This window comes from Leishmania donovani, chromosome 15 (genome assembly GCF_000227135.1).
Source record: "Leishmania donovani BPK282A1 complete genome, chromosome 15".
NCBI classification, from domain to species: domain Eukaryota; phylum Euglenozoa; class Kinetoplastea; order Trypanosomatida; family Trypanosomatidae; genus Leishmania; species Leishmania donovani.
The window spans coordinates 196,731-218,819 of NC_018242.1; the positions used below are offsets into that span (position 1 = coordinate 196,731).

General features: G+C 63.3%; 4 protein-coding genes across 4 annotated transcripts; all 4 read left to right on the forward strand.

Annotated features, from left to right (window-relative positions):
* Positions 1–2,254: 2,254 nt before the first annotated feature.
* Positions 2,255–7,591, forward strand: LDBPK_150550 (hypothetical protein, conserved; the record flags this gene model as incomplete). Its single annotated transcript, XM_003859532.1, has 1 exon — positions 2,255–7,591. One exon carries the CDS (start codon positions 2,255–2,257, stop codon positions 7,589–7,591), a length of 5,337 nt encoding a protein of 1,778 aa, XP_003859580.1.
* A 2,237-nt stretch (positions 7,592–9,828) lies between these two features.
* On the forward strand, positions 9,829–11,073 carry LDBPK_150560 (hypothetical protein, conserved; the record flags this gene model as incomplete). Its single annotated transcript, XM_003859533.1, has 1 exon — positions 9,829–11,073. One exon carries the CDS (start codon positions 9,829–9,831, stop codon positions 11,071–11,073), a length of 1,245 nt encoding a protein of 414 aa, XP_003859581.1.
* A 1,485-nt stretch (positions 11,074–12,558) lies between these two features.
* Positions 12,559–17,814, forward strand: LDBPK_150570 (hypothetical protein, unknown function; the record flags this gene model as incomplete). The annotated part of the gene is made up of 1 exon (XM_003859534.1): positions 12,559–17,814. One exon carries the CDS (start codon positions 12,559–12,561, stop codon positions 17,812–17,814), a length of 5,256 nt encoding a protein of 1,751 aa, XP_003859582.1.
* Positions 17,815–18,867: 1,053 nt separating this feature from the next.
* On the forward strand, positions 18,868–20,496 carry LDBPK_150580 (hypothetical protein, conserved; the record flags this gene model as incomplete). Its single annotated transcript, XM_003859535.1, has 1 exon — positions 18,868–20,496. One exon carries the CDS (start codon positions 18,868–18,870, stop codon positions 20,494–20,496), a length of 1,629 nt encoding a protein of 542 aa, XP_003859583.1.
* Positions 20,497–22,089: the final 1,593 nt, after the last annotated feature.

Here is a 22,089-nt window from a genome sequence, read left to right on the forward strand (position 1 = left end):
AGGCCGTACCTTATGGTGTAGCGTCTTGCTTTCTTTGCGTCCCCCCTCCCTTCCTGTAGAATTTCCGTCATTCTTTCGTGTTCTTCTCGTGCATGCAGTTGCTGCGGTGCATGCGCATCCTCCCACCACCCCTTATCTATTCATTGTCACGTTCTTCCATCGTTTTCAACCGCTGCGCGCATGTGTGTGCCCTCGCCCCCCTCTCCGCCTACCCCACGCACCCGCATCCGCCAACCGCCCTCCTCCATTTTTGCATGGCCGAGTGTGGTCGGTCGATCGGTCGGTCTCTCTGTGTGTGAATGCGCTCGCCTGTGGTCCGTAGAGCGGCGTCTTGTATGGGGAGCTGTGATGTGCCCGCGTGTCGCTCGCGCTTTTTCTTCCGCTTAGGTTACCTGCACGCACACGTGCAGGTATGCGGTGAGCACTCGTAATGGCTCGTCTTCTCTTTTATGCCTTGTTCTTCTTGCTGGCTCGCTCTGCGCGCATGGGGGGAGGGGGGGCAGAGCCTCGGCGTCTGTGTGTGCGTGCGTGTCTGCGTACGTGCATCACTACCCTTCTCTGTCGCTCTGTCTCGGATGCTTCCGGTGCCTCCTCCCTGCCCGATATATCAGCACCGAAAGCACATCTCTCGTATCAGCTTCTTCGCAGCTGTAATCATCGACACACACGCGCCATCCTCTGCCATGACGAAATTGCCCATAGGATGAAAGGCAAGAGAGGGAGGGCGAGGCCGGCGAGCGTTGAAAGGGGGGCACGCTCGGACCTTCTCCTCACTCGCTGGGCCGTCCTGAACTCGTGTGGCCCTGCCCCTTCCCACCCGTCTTGTTTTATGACAGCAAGGCACTCGCGCGGGTGTCGCTCGGACGGAGTGCGAGAGCGGGCATGTACACCAGCGCGCCAGACCACCCTCCCTTCCTACCCGTTTACACACCCCCACTACAGCGGCTGTCTCGCAACGGTGAGTGCGCTGCTACGCGGCACAAGGTTTGTAGAAGCGCCTTCGATGATCTCTCTCTCCTAGCCTCTCGCCCCCCCGCCCCTTCTCTCTCCTGACCCCTCACCGCGTGCATGTCGAATGTACGAAGAGTCCGCTCACGTGTGCGAGCAGATAGGTTTTCACGAACACGCCACACGAGTGCACCCACCAAACACGGGAGAGAATGGGAAAGGCCTCACACGCACTCGGAGGCTCTCGACCAACCCACAGCAACGGCTGCATAAGCGTCTCGGCTCACTCGCTGGCATCTCCTCCCCCTCCCTCCTGCCCTGGCCCGACCCCCTTCACCCCCCACCACACTATTCAACTCCGCCCCAACCCATACACGCATCTCTCCGCTCTCTTGGCCTCTCCTCAGCCGCCACCTGTTCCTTGAGCATCCCGTCAGGCGTGCACACAACAGGGCGACTGGAGTGCGTGAACGGGCGTAGAAGGTGTCTGTGTGTGTGTCTCCGCAGGTACGCCAACTGCCCGCACGTCCCCCTTACATGTAGCACATTCTTCTCCCCAAAATCTCATCGACGTCTTCTAGGCAGCTCTCCCTCCCTCACGCACCCACACACACACACTCTCCCCCCTACCACGTGAGTGCGTGCGTGTTTTTCGGCCCCCCCCCCTCAGTTAACACCACCCCCTCAACCACTCAACACCGATCGACACGCTCGCCTCTCTCGCTCTGCTGGGCCATCCCTCCCTTCTTCCCTCCTCCCCCTCCCCTGCCTCCTCGGCACGCTGGCCTCTTTCTTTATCCTTCATTGCTTTCACCCCTTTCCTGTGTCTTCCTCCTTTTTCCTGCTTGCTCGACTGCCGGGGGTGGCTGTAAACGAGCGTGTGTGTGAGAGAGTTTTTGTGGGTGTCTGAGCGCCCCTCCCCGACCACCACCACCTTCACACGCGCAGCCACACGCATACCCTATCCCCTCGCTTCCCTCCCTCTCATCGGCCCTCCGCCTCTCCTGTCTTCGCTTCACCTTCCGCTGCACAGATTGTGACGGGAGCCGGCTGCACTGCCAGCTGTCACGTTCACGAAGACGTGTGCATACGTCTGCGACTGGGCCTCTGTGCCTTTATGTGGAGACGGCCCTCTGCGATGCCGTCATGCTCCGCCTCGGCTCGGTCCTCCCTGTCTCGCCGCCGCCTCATCGCGACCTCCCCCTCTTCATCATGCTCCGCATCCTCCGCAGAATTCGATGATGGCGGCGACGCCGCCGGCAGTGCACCTGACAGCAAGGAAGCGCATTCGCCGCCACGTGCGTGCATGGACGGGTCTCCGACAGAGGTGGCGGATGGAGCAGAGAATCTGGTAGCCGTCAAGGCTGCCGACAGTGCTGCCAATGTACGCGATAAGAGCGCCGACCATGGGCGAGGATGTGACGATGCTGTTGTGAAACCCATCCCGGCCAACTCCTTCTTCTCACGCCCGTCGTCCACGCCGGCGACAAGGACGGCACCACGGACTGACCACGTCGGCAGCCTCGATGACGACGAACTCCAACAGGTAGAAGCGCGGTCTGCAAACTCGCAGACTCATCACGGCTCGCTGATCTCTGCGTCGGCGAAGAAGGACCGCAGTGGCGGTGTATGTGCAGACGACGGCAACGGCGGCGCAGAGGTGCGGCAAGGACAGCAGCTGAGCTCGCCCCTCATCACGTACACAGAGCCCTCCTCCGACATCATGGGCGCCGCAGGCCTACTACGTCACCAGCACGTGCAGCACACCGCCGCACCGCCGTCATGCATCGCCCCTTCTGCTCCGTCGTCCCCCACATGCGGCTCACCTCCGCTGGTCCCGACCGAAGCTACAGAGCATCAACGGCAGCAGCAGCAACACATCGACAACACGGCACTACCGTCGGCGCTGGACGTCGTGCTTCCTCGCGCGCTCACCCAACGAGCTCCTTCGCTGCGGAGAGCCGCAAAGAACCAGCCACTGTCACCGTCCTCCTCGAGGCCGAGTGTGCCGGCAGCTGCACACCCACCTTTGCTCTCCAAGTCCACTTCTCAGCCAGAAACACAGCACACGCGCTCGTCCTCGCCATCCTTGCGCAGCCCAACGCCGCTGGACCTCACGGCACCGCCGAAGCGTCGCCCAGCTCGCCGCAGCGACATGGTGGAGGGCGCGGAGGAGACCGGCGAAGTCGACGACCCGAGCGAAGACGACAATGTGGAGCGGCGAGGCAACGGATCTGCTGCTCCGCCCAAGTCCGATCAGCCCCAGCTGCTGTGCGCAGCGAAGAGTTGTCAGGGGGCACGGCAGAGGCCACGCAGGCTCAGCTTCAGTGAGTCATCAGCAGCGGCAACAGAGGACCACTTCGCCACCGCCTCCCAGGCAGAAGCCGGCGCACTTGACAAGGTCGGTGTGGCGCCATCGCCCTCGACCCCTCCTCCCGCTGTACATTATTCCGGCGTCAACGCGTCTGGAGCACAAGCTGAGGCACAGGAGGTCATCGCCGCGTCGGGCGAGTCGGAGCCCGAGCGGATTAGCACGCCAGGGGCTGATTATACGCTGGCATCAACGGCTTCCGTGACGGTGTCGCACACATCGCTCAAACCCACAGCAGCAGTCGTGGCGCAACAGCAGCTGCTGTCCTCCTCGCCTTCACGACACATTTCACATGAGCTCTTCCCCTCTCCAGAGCCTCTGAGGGACCTTGGGAGCCCTATGCGACTCCACGAACGGCAGCGGCCGTCGTCGCACCCGCTCGTGGGCACGGATGGCTACGCGCTGCCAGCACCAGTGTTCCTGCCTGACCCCCCTGCCACGGCAACGAGAGCAGCATCGTGCGCAGCGACATCCGCCACAGTGAAGCCACTCTCTGGTAGACATGTAGAGCGATCACCGCAACATTTACAGCGGCAGCTGTCGTCAGCCGTGAGCCGGAGCATCCGCGGCGCAGACGGCAGTGGCGGTGGCAGTGCCGATGGCGCACCGCCATGTGTGCCGCAGGTGATTCCGACGCACGACAGCGTGTTCTTCCCTATGGGGACGGACGTGATTGCACCCGTGGTGCTGCACTACCTCACCGTCGCCGGCTGGTCCACGACGGCGGGTGGGCGTGACTACTTCAGTCACCGGCGCCTGCGTGGAGGCGAGGTGGCGGGCCACACGGTGCGCTGGCTGCACACGGCGAAGCCACGCAACCAATTCGTTTTCCTTGTCGCGCCTGTGATAAACCGCAAAGAGGCGGCGGTCGAGTGCGGCAAAGACGCCACGGCTGAACAGCGCCGGCGGTGCACACCGAGCAGCATCGCCGGCGCGTCTCCGACAGCAAGCGGAAGCGAAGGCGGTGGCGCCACTGGGCCCGCACTCGACGTGCCGCCGAGCAGCGGTTCCAGCACAAAGGCCCACAGGACATGGAGCGGAACCACCCGCGCGACGACTATGAAAACGCGCTGGGGATGGAATATGCCCGCTAAACGGCTACAAGCGCTCCGCGCACGCGTCTTCGGCGAAGCGCCGTGGTTCACCTACAGCACCAAAACGGTATGTGCGTGCAGTCTCATTGCCCAGGTCAACGACGACGACTCCCTCTCCGTCTCTGATGTGGCCACGCCGAGCGGCGACAGCCTTAGCGACCCCAGCAAGGACGACGGCGATGACGAGGATGAGGTTGCAGACAGCGTCAGTGGCAGCAGCTCTTGCAGCGATGACGCTTTCCAGCGTTCGCCACGCATACGGCGCTCAGCCCAATGTCTGTCTCCGTCCCTTCCAGAAGCGCGGATGTCAGGGGTGAGTGGTGGCAGTCTGCGCAAGGGCATCCCCCCGTACAGCATGTCACCAGAGCGCTTGGCACGGCAGTCCTCACAAAGCCCACCTGCAAGCGTGGCGAGTGCGGCATCTTCGCCCACAAGCTCGTCATCGCCATTGGTAGGGCTGGCGTTGCCATCGCCAGGTATACAGCGAGCGACAACTCAGAATGCCTTACCGGTCATCGTCCCAGCTCGCAGCGCCACCCCTGTCGAACTGCGACGCAACAGCAGCAGCGCCGGGGGTGGCAGCGGCATCTACAGCAGCTACGTGTGGTCACCTGTCACAGGCACGGCGACTGCGGCGAGCGTGGCCTCGCCGGTCACCCCGCGGCAGCCACTACAGTCGCTCGTTCCTGCAGCGGCGGCAGCGTCCTCGTCGGCGGCCGCGAGTACCGCACCGGCGTCCGTCGGCGTTGAGGTCGTGGTGGTGGCCCACGCCGATGTTACGGCGATGGACTATGCCCCTCGGCTCACCTCGCATCGGCTTTCGATCGAGGCCAAAGCAGCTCACACGTACTTCTTCCCCTTGCTCAGCGATGCATTGGCGTACTACCAGTGCGAAGACGCGATGGGGCTCATGGAAGAGCAGTGGGCTGCCGGGGTGACGAGCCAGATTCCACGCTCACGTGCGGGGGCCCCGCGCTCCCAGCGGCAGCAGCACCCACGGCGGCAGTCCAGCTACCTGTCGGCAGCCGGTTTCGGCAGTGGAAGTCGCAACGCGAGCATGCGCACAGCACCGCTTCTGCACGAGGATGGCGACTCACCGAACCTCTTCTCATCTACCTCGCGAGAGCCGCCGAAAACGACAGCGGATGCGCACCGATGTCGCGAAGGTGTCTTCCGCGAGGCACAAACGCCTTGGCGAGGCACCTCCACTGCAGACAGCGCGCCGCACGCATTGTGTGGCAGCGAGGCGGGGAGCGATAGCACCGCCACCGGTATGAGTCTCTCCGGGACTCCTCTCGGACCGCATCGACACCATCAGCCGCCTCACGGCACACCCGCTCTCGTGCACTCAGCAAAGTTGCCGCCGTCGCAGTCACTGAGTCTGTCAGATGCGCTGCGCAGCGCTCAGAGAATGGGAAGCGTCAGCTGCAGTAGTTCGCACGGCGGCGGCGGCCAGCTGGGCCTCAGCAGCAGCAGCACCTTCAGGCCCCCGACGCTTCTCCCTCGCACCGCCGCAACCGCCCGCATCACCCCTGCTTCAGCACCTTCGGCCCCTCGCCTTGTTCCCACCTCGCAGCTGCAGCTGTGCTGCCGGTCGACAGCACAACCGCACCTGACGTCCTCGCATGGCGAGGTAGTTGTCAGCGTGTACACAGCCGACCCCGTCTTTAACACCGTGCTGCGCGAGCTGCTGGTACCGGAGCCGGGCACACACCCGTACACGGTGAGTGTGGCGGAGCAGAAGCGGCTCCTTTCCATGGTCGAGGTGGGCATGCCGGCGTGGTGCGTCTTCTACAGCTCCACTGGCCTGCCGTACCGTCGTCTGTTTCGTCTTCTCTACTCGGGTCTCACCAACCTCTGGCCACTGCTCTCGCTCGCAGTGGGGCTGTACGACTTGTACAAGCACCTACCGCAGCTGAAGCGGTTCATGGAACACACGCTGGAGCCCATCACGCGGTGGATGGAGCAGCGCTTCACGATCCGCGTCTCCGTCCTCGTCACGTATCTAATCTCTGTCGTTGTCACCATCTGCAGCAGCCTCAGCTCCTTCGTCTCCCAGTTTTACGTGGTGCAGCTCTTCTCTCTACCGATCGTGCAGCTCGTGCTGGCGCTGCTGAAGCTGCCCTTCGTGATCGCCTTCGACACGGTGTGGACTTTGGCGACGACCGTCCTCGGCACGGTCGGCCTCGCGCTGCAGGTAGTGCGGATGGTGGTCATGGCACCGCTCGTGCTGGTGACGAACTTAGCGTCGCTGCGCGACACGTTTGGTGCCGCCGTGCCGATGGCCGTCGAGGGCACGTCGGTTTCGGTGAAGCAGTGGCGCGCGTGGGTTGAGTTCTGGCAAACCGTGGCGTCGCCCATGAAGAACGCGGCGCGGGCTTGGTGGGACTCGATGATGCACGTCAGCACCTCGGCCGCGCGGCGTGAGACGTCCATACGGCGGTGGACCTCGCCTAAGCTGGAGCAACTGGCAATGGTGGTGGGGGATGTGCAAGATTGTCTCATCATCAACGCACAGCTGTGGTGGACATATATTCTGCTGCCAGGCATCGAGCGCAAGGTGCTGCTGAGCGTGATGCTCGTGTACATGTATTGGCTGTTCTTGGGCATCTCCCCCGAGCTCTGGGATGAAGTCATCTACGCCTCCGGCGTGCGGCACCACCCGTCTCTCAGAAGAGGTCCATCGACGTCGGGGGTACAGAAAGAGATGCCGGCACCGTCCTCGCCTTTCCCAGCCACAACACCAGCCGACAGTCACGTGGATGCACAGTACAAGGCTGGCAGCATCGACACGCGCGACGGCGACAGATGTGCGTCGGTGTCGACTACATCTGTGGGTGGGGAGTGGAGCTTGTACGCCTACTTCCACACCCTTCTTCGAGATGCTGGGAGCCACGCGTCCCCCTCCTCCTCTTCCGCCGGCACGCGACCGCCGCCAGCGGTCTCCGCGGAGAAGTCCTCGAGCGCCGCTGGCGTCAGCGGCGTCCGTTCTCTCATCTTGCGCCCGGAGCCGCAGCAGACGTTTGCAGCCCTCGTGGCCGAGCTGCTGTTACCCAACATGGTACTGGAGCTCCTGCATCACGTTCGCAGTGCGCTCGTGCTCGGCTGGTCCCGCGGTGTGTCGGCTGCGTCGCGCATGGCGGCGCGACGGCCCCGGCGAGACATGCAACAAGGGTAGTGGAGACCCCACAACACCCTTCCAGTGCTCGTGTGCAGATCCGCTGGATGCGGTCTGCCAAAAGAAGAACCACAGAGCTGCGGACGCGGCCGCCGCGTGACGAGGTAGGTCACTCCACTCGTCGCGGACGAGCTGCCGCGCATCTGGCAAGGAGCCGTGACCGCCCAGTGTGGTCACATTGTCGGACGTGAAACACAGCGTGCAGCAGCGGCGGTGGAAGAGGAGGCGCCGCAGGACAAAAAGACAGCGGCGAGCAACAAGCGCACGTGGAAGAGATGCGATTTCGACACATGCTGGGACGAGAAGCAAGCAGGCGGGGGCGTGCGTTACTCGCAAGCAGACGCAGCGGCGCCGCTCGTTTTGGCCCCCTAACGTACAGTGAAGCTGTAAAACCGGAAGTCGCCGCCGAGGAGCATGCGGCGCGGCATACGCCTCTCCTCATATCTGCCAGCTGGGTGAAGGGCGATTTGTTGTGGCGGGCTGAGGTGCTGTCGTGTCGAGGACGACAGACGCTATGCGCGTCATGGCCACGCTGCCTCGTTCTGGCCCCAGATCCATGATTCTTGGCGCAGTCTGCCGCATTTTCGTTTTCTCTCCTCTGACTCTGGATGCATTCCCGGTGTGCTCGTGTGTGTATGTGTGTGTGTGTGTGCCTCTCTCTCTCTCTGTCAACTGGGCACATCTCCAGCATCGCGGAGGCTGGTGCCGCCACCGCCGCCGCCCTCAATACTCCATACCACGACCCGCGTGTGCACGCGGTGAGTGCTCGCTCCACCTCTGAGCATATGCGCATCGGTGTCGGTTCCAAGCTCTGCCATCAACGGCCTCCCATCAGCACGGATGTGCCGTGGCTCCCTCCCTGCCGTGAGCGCACCCTACCGCCTGAAGCTCTGTACCTCTCCTCACGTCTACGTTTTCCTTGGCTCCAATTCCCTTGCCTCTCCGGCAACGTTCGCACGCCTATACATGCGCACCAACGAGCGTGGCCCCGGACGCGTAGTGAAGCGCCGCTGCTTTGGTCTCTTGCTTCTTCGCTTGTTTTTGTTCGGGTCTTTCCGCTTGATCACGACGACTCGTCAGGCACAAGTGCGTCTCCACAAGGTGCCTCCCGTCACGCCTGTAGATCTCCGTCCACCATCCACCACTGATCCCGTCCTCTGCACACAGTGCGAACACCCTCTGCGTCCCTCAGGGCTCTCCCCCACCACCACCACCGGCTTTCGCAAGTCTGCACACGCGCGCCCTTTCACCGTGTGAGAGGAAGCGAGAGCTGGCGTCTGTCGTGCACACAGTCGTTCTGTCATTCGGGTGCGTGCCGTCCCCAACTCTCTGCCACCTGTGCATCTGCACGTGCTCGGCGTGCCGCAGCGCCCCTCCCCCTCTCTTTCGTAGCCGTGGACGCACACCAACGCGGCTGACGCGCACCGCCCCTTCGTACCTACGTGTTGGCCGGGATGACCATGAACGGCACTGCGACGGAGAACATCGCCAAGAAGCGTCAGTCGGTGCTCGATGTGGGGCAGCGCAACCAGCTGGAGGCGATGCAAGCCGAGGTGCGCCGTAACAATGAGCAGCTCACCTCGCTCCGCCGTGAGAACAAGGAGCTGCGCATGGTGCTTCAGCAGACCATCCGCGGCCAGCGCAACATCAGCGTCGAGGATCACTACGCCAAGGAGGAGGAACTTCTGCATAACAAAATGTGCGTGCTGAAGCGCAGCCTCAACGCCGTCAAGGGCAAGAATGCCGAGCTGCTCAAGGAGATCGAGCGAGCCACCGAGGAGAACCGCTTCATCCAGCAGGAGGGCAACGGCGTGCTGGAGGAAGACTCCGCCGTCGCGCACAAAATCCGTGCACTCGAGAACCGCCTGGACAAGTGCCTTGTGAAGCACAACGAAGTGCAGACGATTCGGCGCACGTACGAGACACTTCTGGAGCGGCTGCAGTTGGAGCAGGCCGGCTTCAACACGCAGGTGTCGTCGACGGAGCAGGCGCTGCAGTGTGCCGACAAGGAGCTGGGCGATTTGGTGGCGCTCTGGAAGAGCGCGGCCAAGGCGCGGGACGCGGCAAAGGCGGAGGTGTCGGACCTGAAAGCGCAGCTCGCCGCAGAGAGGCAGAGGCAGCTCAAAGACCTCGAGGAGCGCCGCGTCTTTATCGAGTCCAAGCGGCAGCAGCTGGCGAAGAAGCACGAGGCCCTGCTTCTGAAGATCTCCCAGCAGGAGGAGCGGCATGCGCGCACAATGCAGCGCATGAACAGCGTCTCCGGTGGCAGCGCCCGTCGCCGCGGGCACCGCAGCCGCGCCTCGTCCGCCTCATTGCTCAGCCCGGCGGATGTGGAGCAGCTGCAGAAGCAGAAGACGGCGTACCTCCGCCTGCGCGATGTGACAATGGGCACGAACGTCGCAGACGTCCTCGCAAGGCTGCGTGAGAGGTCGGATCACCACATACAGCTGAAGACCACCGCCGCAGAGCTCGAGGCTAGCATGGAGCAGCTCGACAACGAAAGGTTGGCGCTGCAGTCGGAGTGGGAGGAGGTGAACCACCGCGCCGGCCACGCGCTTGTGTCCGCCCGCGTGATGCGGGCTGCTCGTGACATGCGTAGCGGTGCTGACAAGGAGAGCGGCACATTGTGCGGCGCCGAGGGCAAGGATGGCGAGGGCGACAGCAACAGGAACGCCGAGGGGGTGGCTGGCGGCGCCGATGCAATCGACTACGGCCTTCTCGCCGACCGGCGTCACGAGCGTCGTCTTGTTCTCGACGAATTCCGCCAGCATCTGCACCAGCGGCAGGACGAGCTCGAGGAGGCGGAAGAGAAGCACAACTGGCTCTCTCAGCTTCTCCGCGAGGTGGATCTTGGTGTGCAGTACCTGGCCGAGAAGCTGTCCATCTCCGGCGCGCAGGCCGTGGACGTCTCCGCTACGTCGCAGCAGCATCAGAAGCAGCGAAGCGCCACTCAGACAAGCCTGACGATCGATCTGCTGCGTAACTGCGGTGCCAAGCTGCAGCTGATGCTGGAGGAACTGTCCCCCGAAGAATTGGACGCCGTCGTGCGGTCGATGAGCAGGGCCAAGTTTGTGATTCTTGGCACGAATGTGCGAGTCCCCGAGGTGCTGGAGGCGCAGCGCATCCACCCGCAGCAGCAGCAGCAGCAGATTTCTTCCGCATCCCGCGCGCGCGGGTCTCCTTCGCACACCGGCGGCGCTTCCACGTCACCGGTTTCTATGGGGGCACCGGGTGGTGGTCCCTCGTCGACGGTGTGGCGTGCTGGAAGCACTGATAGCGGCACATCGACGGCTGGCGCGGCTGCCTCTGGCGCAGCGACAACGGCTTCGGCTGCAGCAGCCCTGACGGAAGACTATCCTGAGAATGAGATTCATGACCGGCAGGAGCTGAAAATGATGTCGATGGCGACGGTGCAGCGGGAGCAGCAGAAGGCGCGCAAGCGTCAGATGCAACAGCGACGCAGCAAGGAAGAAATGGTGTAAGAGCATCGCTGCTGCGTTTCTGCGCGCCGTCATTTGAACAACTCCACCCCACCCCCGTCCACCTCGCTCTCAGCTTCGTGTCGAGTCCTTTTCACGGTGTCACCAAGGCACGCGAAGATAGCCATCACCACTGCTCCGCTGCCGCTGCTAATCCTCCAGTGAGTGTCTGTGTTTTGCGTGCGTGTGCGCTCACTTAGCGGTTCCCGCAGCTCACGACTCCTGACATGTCGTCCCCCTCCCCGCCACCTTCCCAAACCCTCTCCACGCCCTCAAAGCAGCCTCATGTACATCTAGATGTTCTCTACATCTTTCCGTATATCTGCTCTGCCTGTCAAGTGATCCGCGTCGAAGCCGACAAGGTAAGTGACGCGAACGAAGGACAGGAAGCAAGCGCAGCGCGCACACCCATGATGTGAACACGATCTCCTATCGCTGTGCGCCCCGCGCGTCTGTCTCTGAGCAGGGATGTCTGTGTTTTGGTCAGTGTGTCAGTGTGGTGGTGTGTCGGTCGGTCTGCCCCACCCCACTACAGTGTGGTCGGCTTCGGCTCTTTCCGTTAGTATCCTTTCGGGGCTTGTCCGTCTCCTCTGTGTCTACCTGTATATATATATATATATATATGCGTATGTATGTATGCCTCTGTGCCTGTGCGTGTGTGTGTGCGTGTGTAGCCTCCCTCTCTCTATGTATGCACGGTGGCGCTGCTCTCTCCACCAACACCCACCGCCCACCACCGCCATCTCGATTTCGCTTACAACGTTTTCCGTTTTCCTTGTTCTTATTCCGAATTATGTTCCCTCTCCCTCCCTCTCTCTCCACTTGGGCAGCACGGAGGTGCAGCATGTCGTGAAGGGGCGTCGAAGCCACTGCCAGTCGACTCGTACACGTATCCGTATCCTCGGTGATGGGTGCTGGGAAGTCGCGTAATATCCTTCACTGTATCGCTCCCTCTCTGCTAGCGGAGGGTGTCGAGCGTTGCTCTTGGGCGGTGCCTCGTGGGTCCGTCGACGGCGGCGCATGTGCTTATCTGCAGGCGCCCCTAACAGCGTGCATGTGTCTCTCCGCTTCTCCCTCCTTCCTTACCCGCTTTCGCGCCTGTCCGACACCCTCTCCGCTGCTTCTTCGGGAGATGTGTGTGCGTGCTCGGACTCTTTGTATCGGCGCCCACTCCCGCATACTCGTCTCCCGTGAGGGCGCACGCATGAGCCGCGTGCGGTCACCCTTTCCCTCACATCCCCTGCTTTCCTCTCTCGCTCTCGCTCTCGCTGATGGGCCGCTGACGCGCTTCATCGCTTCGCTTCGAGCGCTCCATTTAAAGAGACGTGGGCGGTGGTAGTACGGCCCGTCGGCCACACGCCATCGTTGTTGCCGTCGCTGCCAGCTCACCGGCCGGCTGCTTCGGCGTTGGCTTTGTTTGTGTCGCTGCTGCAGCACTTCGATCTCGCTGCCGGGGCAGCGTACACACGTCTGCGTAAGTCCGCGGAAATGACGCGAACCGGGGCTGCCGCTGCTTCTGGTGCATCGTCGTCGACGTTGTCGTCGCCGTCCACAGCTGTTGCTCCCAGCGATGATGTCGTTCCCCAACAACACCAATGGCAGCAGCAGCGCCACCTTCTTCGTTGCTTCGCCTTGGCAGACCTCCTTGGCGTGTCACCGACAGTGATGCAGCAGCTGGCGAACGCCGCGGCAACGCCGTCTAGCTCGCTGCGCCACGCACGCAACACTTCGCGCTCCAGCTCTCACTGCTCCACCGAGAGCGACCCCGTGATGCAGGCGTATCAACTGGAGCAGATCCTCGTGGCCGCCGTTCTGAAGCGGCTTTCCGATCGCTGCTGCGACTCCGACCAGAGCATCCAGGATATTGGTAGCGTAGATGCACGGCAGCCGGCAGCTTCTTCGGTCTCGACGACGGCGCGGCAGCCTGCGCAAAAGCACCAGCCCTCGTCTTTGAAGGCACCTCCGTGGTCGGCAGCACTGTCTGAGCCACGGCGTGCCTGTAAGTCTCCGCAGCAACCAGATGGGGGGTTGTTGCTGCCTTCGGTGCTGAGTTCCCCGCAGGGGGTGGCCCGCGTGGACGCCTTGCACGCGTCTTTCCTCCCGCTACTGCTTGTCGCGCTACTGCAGCGCGTGAGTGAGGGAAGGGGCGGCGATACGCAAGTCACAGACGCCGCGGTGCCGAAGCAAAAAGCTGGCACTAACGCGGCCGTCTTATCTCTGCGGCAGCAGCGAAGTTGTCGTGATGCGCTTCATCAGCTGCTGCCACTCTACACGCATCTGCTCCTGCAGCGACAGCGCGCCGCCTGTGCTGTGGTGAGCTCCGTTGTGGTGGCACTACAGGCGTGCCCGTGTAGTCGTCACGATGACGGCGAGAGCACCACCGAGGAGGAAGAGAGCCGAAAGCGTATTCAGCGTCTAGTGCATCAAGGACTGTGCTGCAGCGAGGTCAAGCAGTGGCTGCACGCAGCTCGTCTCTTGTCCGACACGCTCGTGGCGTGTCTCTCCCACGTGAGTCGACGAGCCAGCACAGCAGCAGCAGCAGCACCGCCGCCGCCGCCGCCAGGCGCCGTCGTGGTGGACGAGGACGATTCGATGGAGGCGCGGTGGACGCTGGAGATGGCCGGGGTGTGGCTGAGTGTGGCAGGGATGCCACGCCAAGGTGACACGCCGGTGGCAGAGGGGCGGCGTCCGTCAGATCTTTGGTGGTGGGAAGCAGGTATGAGCGTTTCGAGTGGCGCCGCGCAGCCGGACCCCGACGGCAGCACCCTTGCAACTTCTGGGGCCTCAAAGAACCCACAAGACTGCGCGCCGTTCACCGCCGCCACTACCACCACCGCGGAGGCGCTCGCGCTTGCAGAGGTCATGTGTGCCGTAGGCGAGGAGACGTGCAACGACATCTGGCCCCACGAGGGCGGCCATTCTGGCGAACAGCAGCAGCTGCCACCGTCGAGTTGTGCAGTTGTTGGTGGTCGGATAGTCGCGATGCTACGCGATGTGATGGCATTCTTTCTCGCTAGGCACCACGACAGCCGCGTGTTCGATCCTCTCCGCACCCTTTCGGCTTCCGAGGTGACGGCGACTGAGCCTGGACATCGCTACGTGCTCCTCCTCGCTGAGCGTCTTGAGACGGCGCAGCGCCACCAGCACCGCCTGCTCGCCGCGGCGGAGCGCGCCGTTCACCGAGTCCTGCAACAGCAGCACCGACAGGACCTCAGCGTCCTCTGGAAACCACCATGGATGATCGTGGCACTGTGCAGCGTCACCGCCTATCAGCTGCGCACCCAGCTGCATCGACGCGAGCAGCGCATGGCCGAGCTTTACACCGCGACCGCGGCGACGGCGACGGGGGCCATGATCGCGTCACCGCACATGAACATCGACTCGCTTCCTCCCTCCGGCAGTGTGGCCGTTACGGATCCGAAGAGACGCAGCAGCAGCGATGAGGTGGACAGGGACTCTCGACATGGCCGATACTCGTCTGGCGGCGCTCCCTCTACCGCTGCTGCCGCGAAACCCGCGCAGCTAGGGAAGTGGCTTTGGTCAGAGGAAGATGACGATGATGCTGCGGCACCGCATGAGAAGAGCCAAGGGCAGTGGTGTGCTCGATCCCTCGATGAGGGTGCTGGACTAGCAGCACACGCAGCGGTGCTATCCTCTACAGCCGGCCCCGCCACCACAACATCCGCAGCAGCGGCAGCAGACACAACGATTTCCATGCCGTCACCCCCACCGCCGCCGCTCGCAGTGTCATCAGCTCCGTCGTCTGTGCATGCGCTCGCACCTCTTCGCTACACACCGCGCACAAGCAGCTTGCACCATGGGTCTCGCATCTATGGAACGCTGCCGGCGATGCACGGAAGTGGGGATGCGTCAGCTGCCGCTGACGAGGACGCCGGAGATGGTGAGCGACTCGCGCGCGGCAGCAACGACTACTACGCGCCTGCTCGGTCGATGGAGCGCCTATGGGAGCTGCCAGCGCGCGTGCCGCGGGATTGGACGCCAGCGCTGGCCACGCTGATGGCGTGTTGCGTGCTGTGTCTCAGCTCAACCTCGACGACGGCGGCGGCGTCACGGCTCGCGGTGCTGCTTGGTGAGACGCTACTGAGTCGTCATTCCGCGGAGGCGGAGTTGGCGCACAACACCGCTTCTACTTCTCTCAGTGGCTCGGCCTTTGAGCCGTTGGCGAGGCCAGTCGCCAGCCCGCGAGCAAGCCTCCCTGACTTCAGCTTCAGCAAGCGCCACGAGGCTTCAGCGGCGACGGCAGCCGGCGTAAGTGTGCGCAGCAGCGTGTGTAGTAGCAGCGCCACCAACAGTATCGCTGACGTATCCATGGCAGTGGATAGCACCGACAGGGGCGGGGAGTTCGCCAGCTCCGTGGTAGCTGTGGGGGCACTGGCGCAGTGGCACCTGCGAGGGCTGATCCGGCAGTTGTGCCTCCCAGTCAACGGGCGAGTGCTGCCGAGCGAGCAGGCCGGCCGAGACCGTCTTCGAGGCCGCCACACTAAAGCTTCAAGGACGCGTTCTGCTGCCGGGTCATCCTCGCTGGCTCTTCTTAGCAACGCCGTCGACCGCACCTCCGCGACGCCCAGCTCGGCGGGTGCGGTGGCAGGAGGCGATTCGTGGTTCACGAGGTACAACCAGACCACCCGCGCCCGTTCCCGTGTGCTGGATGCGGCGATGCGCTCGGATCGCCGCGGCGCGGATGCCGCCGCATCGTCCTCCCTTCCACCGGCAGGTGGTGTCTTGCGCCGGCTTGATCCCGTGTCCCTTCTCGCCAGTTGCTTCGCCCTGATGCACCTACTGCAGACCCAGCCGCGCTTCTTCCAGAAGGCGAGGTTGGGCGGACGCACAATGCAGGAGTTGCGACTCGGCGTGCTGGAAGCTCGCTGGGGCGGCGAGCCGGGGTGCGCAGCACAGATGCTGCAGCGTCACGGCTCGGCGACGAGCATTGTGACGGTTTCCGTCAACAGCGTATCGAGAGCCCTTGTGGACGGCACAGCTGGCGGGCACGCCGACCCGCGCGCCGGCGGCGCAGATGCGTCGCGGCGTCGCCGGGATGCCTTTCGCTTTGCCCGTGGTCGCTCACTGTGGGATCGCCCCGGCGCGGGGGCACCAGAAGCGGCACTGGGCAGGCCGCTGGGCATGGGCGCGAGCGATGACGACGGTGACGATGACGATGCGGATGCGCCGGTGCCGGCTGCCGCAGCCGATGCGTACGGCAGCGTGGACGACTCCTGCGATGAAGCAGCGGCCGCAGCCACGTGTAACTTTACCGAGGCGCTTCTGGTTGTCGTTTCCTACGTTGGCTGCCGAGCCCTTGCAACGGCGTTGGTGCAGCTCGCAGCTCCAGCCCTCGACAGCGCGGAGGCGGTGGACGCGAGTTTCATCCCGTGTCTGGGCAGTGGCATCGCGCCTGCTGTCACCTTCTCTGCCCCTCCTCGAGACCTTTGGTGTGATGCTCTGCAGGCGATCACGGGGCTGTTGCTGGAGGCGCATCGAGCACACAGAGGGGGTACCGCTGCCAGCCGCGTTCGTGCCGTGGCAGCGGCAGCATCAAGGAGTAGCGTTGACCACCACGACAGCACGCGTGCCTGCAGCCACGGCATCCTGTCGTCTGCCAGTCGCTCGGTGGACAGAGCAAGCACGCTGGCGTCAACAGCAACCGCGACAGTCGGCGTACTCCTGCCAGCCTCCCGCGCATCCGCAAGTACGTCAGTGTCGCCGCAGCCGAGCGACCCTCGGCAAGCACTCGGCTTGGGCTCTGCCCCGACGGCGCCTTCTTTTCATGCCTCTCGTCCCGTTGGTGATGGTGGACGCGGCGCCCACGCTGCCGCCCCCCCTCACATCGCAATCACCGCCACACACTTGATGCCGGCACCGCTGTCAACGGAGGCACAATTCGGAATCGGGGCATTCTTCTTCGCCCTCGTGCGAGCGCTGTTGCAGCTCCACGCGTTGTCGTCGGCGGCGGCGACCTGCGTCGGAGGTCCGCCCGGCCAGCAGCAGCAGCAGTATCATCATCGGCCACAGCCTCTACTGTGCGTTGTCCAGTGCCTCTACGCGGTCGCTAGCATCATTGATGACGTGCTGCACGACTACTCCAACCCTCCGCCTGCCGTGCTGTGTGACGTGCTCGCGATTATGTTGATGATACAACCGCTGCATCAGCCATCAGCGACAGTGCAGGAGGCGGGTGCCATAGTGCCGCCGCCGCCAGTTAGCGACACGCTTACTGCGTGGGAGGCGCTGCGCCTAACGCCTTTCTGGGACGGTGCTCTGCTCGGTCCCTTAGAGGCTGCAAGTCGCGCGTGGGCGTGCCATGAGGAGCGCAGCACCGCCGCACCATCTGATAACGGTGAGGAGCGCCGGAGTAGTGATCGTCAGCGCGGCCGCCCCCCTCGCTCGGCAACCAGGCTATGTGAGTCACCATCGGCGTCGCACATCCCCTCACCGCCCCAGCCCTCACGCCCGCCGTGGCAGAGCCTCCTCGGGCACCTCCCGTGCTCCCGAGACCCGTTTTCCACGTCATGGTTGCCAGCGGCTTTTCGCGGGCCATCACGCTCTAGCACCAGCTGGACACTGCTTGCCCTGCTGGCGAAAGAGGACGATCTTCTCTTAGCAGACCCGCCGACAGCAACGGCTGCGAACACGGCGGACGAGATACGTCAGCTGAGCGTTTCCATCGTGGCGTCCGCGCGGTACACGGAGTGGATGGAGACATTGTGCGAAGCGTGGCAAGCGTGATGGTGCGCGGGCACGTGTATGTGTGTGCGCCTCTTTTCTTTTTCCTTGTCATCGCACCCTCAGCCTCCTCAATCGCCAGCCACGTGGCGTGTCCCTCTGAGACGATACGTGCATGCACCTACTTGTATAAGTCACCAATGCCGATGCATCGGCGGAGCATATTCGGCCTCGGACCCCACGAGCAGCAGCAGCAGCAGCTGCTGCACGGGCGGAAGAGCGAAATGGAAAAAGAAGAAAAGCAAAGAAGCGGTCCTAACGGGGAGCCGCGTGCGTGCGGTGCACCCGAACGCCTCCCTCGCTCACTCATTCGCGTCGCCTATCACGTGCGGCATGCCGACGCCTCGCGAAGGGCACCGCGCGACGCCTTTTTTCTCGCTTCATTCGTTCAGCGTTTGTGTCTCTCGTGCACAAAGAGAGAGGTAGGCAGAGATGAGATGGGATGTGATGGCGGGAGGCACGGAACTCTCTGCCCCTCCTCCGCCTCCTCCATCTGTCTCGCGTCACCGATCCACCCTCGCCTGTATCGATGTCGCCGCCTTGTGTACCGAACCCTCTTTTCTTTCTCCGCCTCTTCCCACCAGCCACCTGCACCTTCTCTCCACTTCCCGCCCCCCCCCGCGTACGACACACACACACACGCTCACAGGTCTGCTGCCCTGGTGGAAGCGAGGGCAGCCTCTTATCTTTCTTCATTGGCTCTTTCCATTGCCGCATCGAGGGCGAATTCGCGCAAGGGAGCCAAGGGGGTGCCGCGATCCCGGTGGGGCACAGGGCTGCTTCTGAGTGCGGTTTGTGGGGTCAGAAGGCAGTCGGAAGCTGTTCGCCCAGGGGGCCCACATGTCGCTCCCGGCGTCCCACACGACCACCTCCGCCACCGCCTCTCCGGAGGTGCTCCTCGCTGCCTGCAAAGCTGAAGCCCAACAGCTGCGCGATGCCCTGCGTGAGGGCACTCTCCGCGAAACGGGGGGGTGCAGCGGCAGCGGCAGCAGGGTCGGCACCGGTGCTGTGGCGGGGGGAGCGCTCGGGGACGTTTGGGAAGGCAAGTACCTAGTCATGATCAGAAAGAACAGGGACCTCACAGTGCAGCTTGGCACCACACAGCAGCAGCTCGCTGCGGCGCAGAAGGCGCTGCAGGCGGCGCAAGAGAAGACGCAGCGGCTGGTCGCCGCCGTGACTGTCTCCTCACTTGGCGCTCGAGGCGCAAAGGCGGGCTCTAAGTCGGCGGCAGGAGCGGCCGGCCTGGACGACGGCTGCAACAGCAGCAGTGGCAGCAAGAGCGGTGGGGGAGGTAGTGGTGGTGAGGGGACCGCAGCAGCCTCGTCCGCTGCGGTCGCGCGCGTGTACGATAAGCTGCATCAGAAGCAGCTCGCCATGGCCGAGGTGCAGCGGGAGAACGTTGCTCTGCGCTCCCTCATTCAACGCGAAGTCGGACTTCGTGATGACACGAAGGAAGTGGACCGCCTTCTACGCCGTGCGACTGCCGTCTCGAGCAGCGGTGGGTCAGCGGCAGCTGTTGCCGGTGGTAAGTCAGCCTCTGGCGCGGACGGGGGCGGCTGGCGTGGTCGCGCAGAAGAGATTGTTCTCCTGAAAAGCAAGCTGAAGGACGCGCAACGGGAGGTGGAGGAGATGGTCGCGGCTCAGAGCAGCAGCGAGAACGGCGCGGATGCGTGCATGGACCCGCTTTCGCTGCCCGCCTCCGTCCGCACATTCCTAAGCGCGAGTGGCGACCCCGCAGCTGAGGCTCGATCCGTTGTGACTACCACCACTGCCCAGGTGCGTCGGCCACGCCGCGATGTCGACGATGACGCGCGCGATCGACTGAGCGCCATGCAGCAAGAGCGGGCAGCGCGGCAGCGCCAGCTTGCCGCCGACCTCTCTGAGCTACAACAACAACTGAACGAAGAGCGAATGAGATCATCGGCCCTGCAGGCGCGGACGAAGACGATGAAGTCAGAGCTTGACACGCTGCGCAGCTACGTGGACACGATTCTCGAGAAGAGCAGCACCGACGATGAACTCGTAGAGGCGTACAAGACCGAGTTGCAGCGTGCTCACGAAGAGGCGCGTCACTGGCGACGGGTAGCAGCGGACGCTCTGAAAGAAGCCGGCGGTGGCGAGACGAGTGCCGCCTTCACCGTCAGTGGTGTGCATAATGGGCTCAACAGCGCAGCAGCAGCAGCGGTGCGTACGGCACCCTATCGAAATGTCGCCGGCGATGAGAGAGCTGTCGCCGCCGATGGTGGTGATGCTGGAAACGTACGCAGAGCGCCACTGCCGTTGTCGCCACCCCAGCCTCTGAAGTCCTTCTCTAGGTCTCTGTACGAGTGGGTGTGCCAGGCGTGTGACGAGGTGCCGGAGGACAAGGAGCAGGAGCGCACTGAGCCAGCGGTAGCAGCCTCAGCGAAGCAGCTGGCAGCAGTTATGCGTCAGGCCTTCCAACATCTCGTTCTGGTCGAGCGGCACGCTGTAGCAGGAAACGACATGGAGCATGCTAGCACAGACGGCGCTAGCGCCGAGAGCGTCTTACTCAAGGAGAACGCCGCATTGAAGAAGCGCATCCGTGCACTGTCGGCGCTGATGGAGAAGGAGCTGCAGGCGCAGCGTGTGTTGTGGGCGACCGCCGACGCAGGCGCAGGCGCGACATCATCGACGGAAACCGAAGAGAGGAAGCGCCAACAATGAGAGAGGAGGAAAGCATCTCCTCCCTCCTCCCTCCTCCTCCCCGCCCTCTCCTGCACGCTCTGGCAGCAAGTGCCTGTGCGTCGTCGGTTGTTCTTGTTCTCTTTTTCATCTTCGTGTGTTGCTGGCTGCCGCAACGGCCACGGCCTGACGTCGGCGCGTGTGTGTGGTGCGTTATGTATCGCTGCCCTTTGTGCATGTGCGTGTCTGTGACTTTGTGTGATCGTCTCACGCCTTTCTTTTCTGTGTCGGACTGCTTCTCTCCCTCTCCCTCTGTGTGTTTGTGTGTGCGTGCGTATTTTGGCCCTCCCCCGGTGGCGGCGGTGGAGCCTTGCATGCGCCCCCACCCTCCGCCTCCGCCGACTGCACGCTGAGCGTGCCGTTCGCCGTGGCGGTTGTGTGATGCGGACAATCGCAAAGGAAAGAACGAAGCAAATACAAGACGCAAGACGGCCTCTTTTCCGCCTCTACGCTGCTGCATAGATGCCATGCTGCCATAACGGCCTCAGCACACACGCACCTCCATCACTCTCCTCCTCGCACGGGGTTTGCGCCTCCTTTGCTGCGGTTTACTTATCGCTCGCCAGAGCGCCCTTCAACTCTTCACCGCCCTCCTCTTGTCCCGTGTTCTCTGTCTCTCTCCCTTCGCGCCGTCTGACCCCTCTTTATCGATGCGCATCACGCGTGCCACCCCCCCCCCTCCTCTTCCCCCTCCCACCGGCACCATCACTGCCCGCCCACTTGCACGCGCCATCGGCCGATCGCTTCCGCTGGGCCTGTTGGCGGTGGAGCGGGACTACAGCTGAGCTCCCTCCTTCCTCTTGTCGCTGCTGCTGTGCCTGCTGATTACTTAGCCCACACGTCTGTAAAACGCGATACCCCTGCACATCGACCGCGTACACGCAACACCGAGTGCCGCGGGGCAAAGTGGCTCTCTCATCACCACGACGGGGACTGAGAACCGCGTCTTTTCCTTTCGTTGGTTCTCGCGTCAAGGTCAGCGGAAGCGAAGCGTCGTGTCTTTGAGTGTGTCATAGAGAAGGCACAGCGCACCTCTCTCTCGGCCCTCTCTCGTACTCGGGCATGGCTCCATTCACCACCTCCACCCCTTGAGCACACATACGTGTTATCCCCTACTGCGTGTCGCTTGACGTCCTCCTTCTGTCTCCCCCTCTCTCGCGCGCGCACGTGCACCTGAGTGTGCGTGTGTGTGTGTGTGTGTTTGTGCTGACGAGTGTGTCGGCCTCCCTCTGCTTCGTGTTTTCTTTCGTGCTCTGCCCCTTCTCGTGTTCCTATTCTCTTTTACAATACCCAGCTCCACAACACGACCGCCGCCCCCACACACCCTCTCTCCCTCTCACTCTCTATGCGTGTGTGCGTATGTACGTGTGTGTGTGTACGTGTGTGTCCTTCTTCTTTTACGCTCATTCTTCAGCCTCGCCCTCGCGGCCTGCCCCTTTTTCGCTCGATCTGCTTGTAGGCGCGTGTGGGGCATGTACATGGCAGCACACGCCCTTCCAGAACCCCCTCGCCTTTCCAGGATTCTTGCTTGCCTCTCCGCGCCCCTCCGTATCTCTCTCTTGTCACTCAATTTAT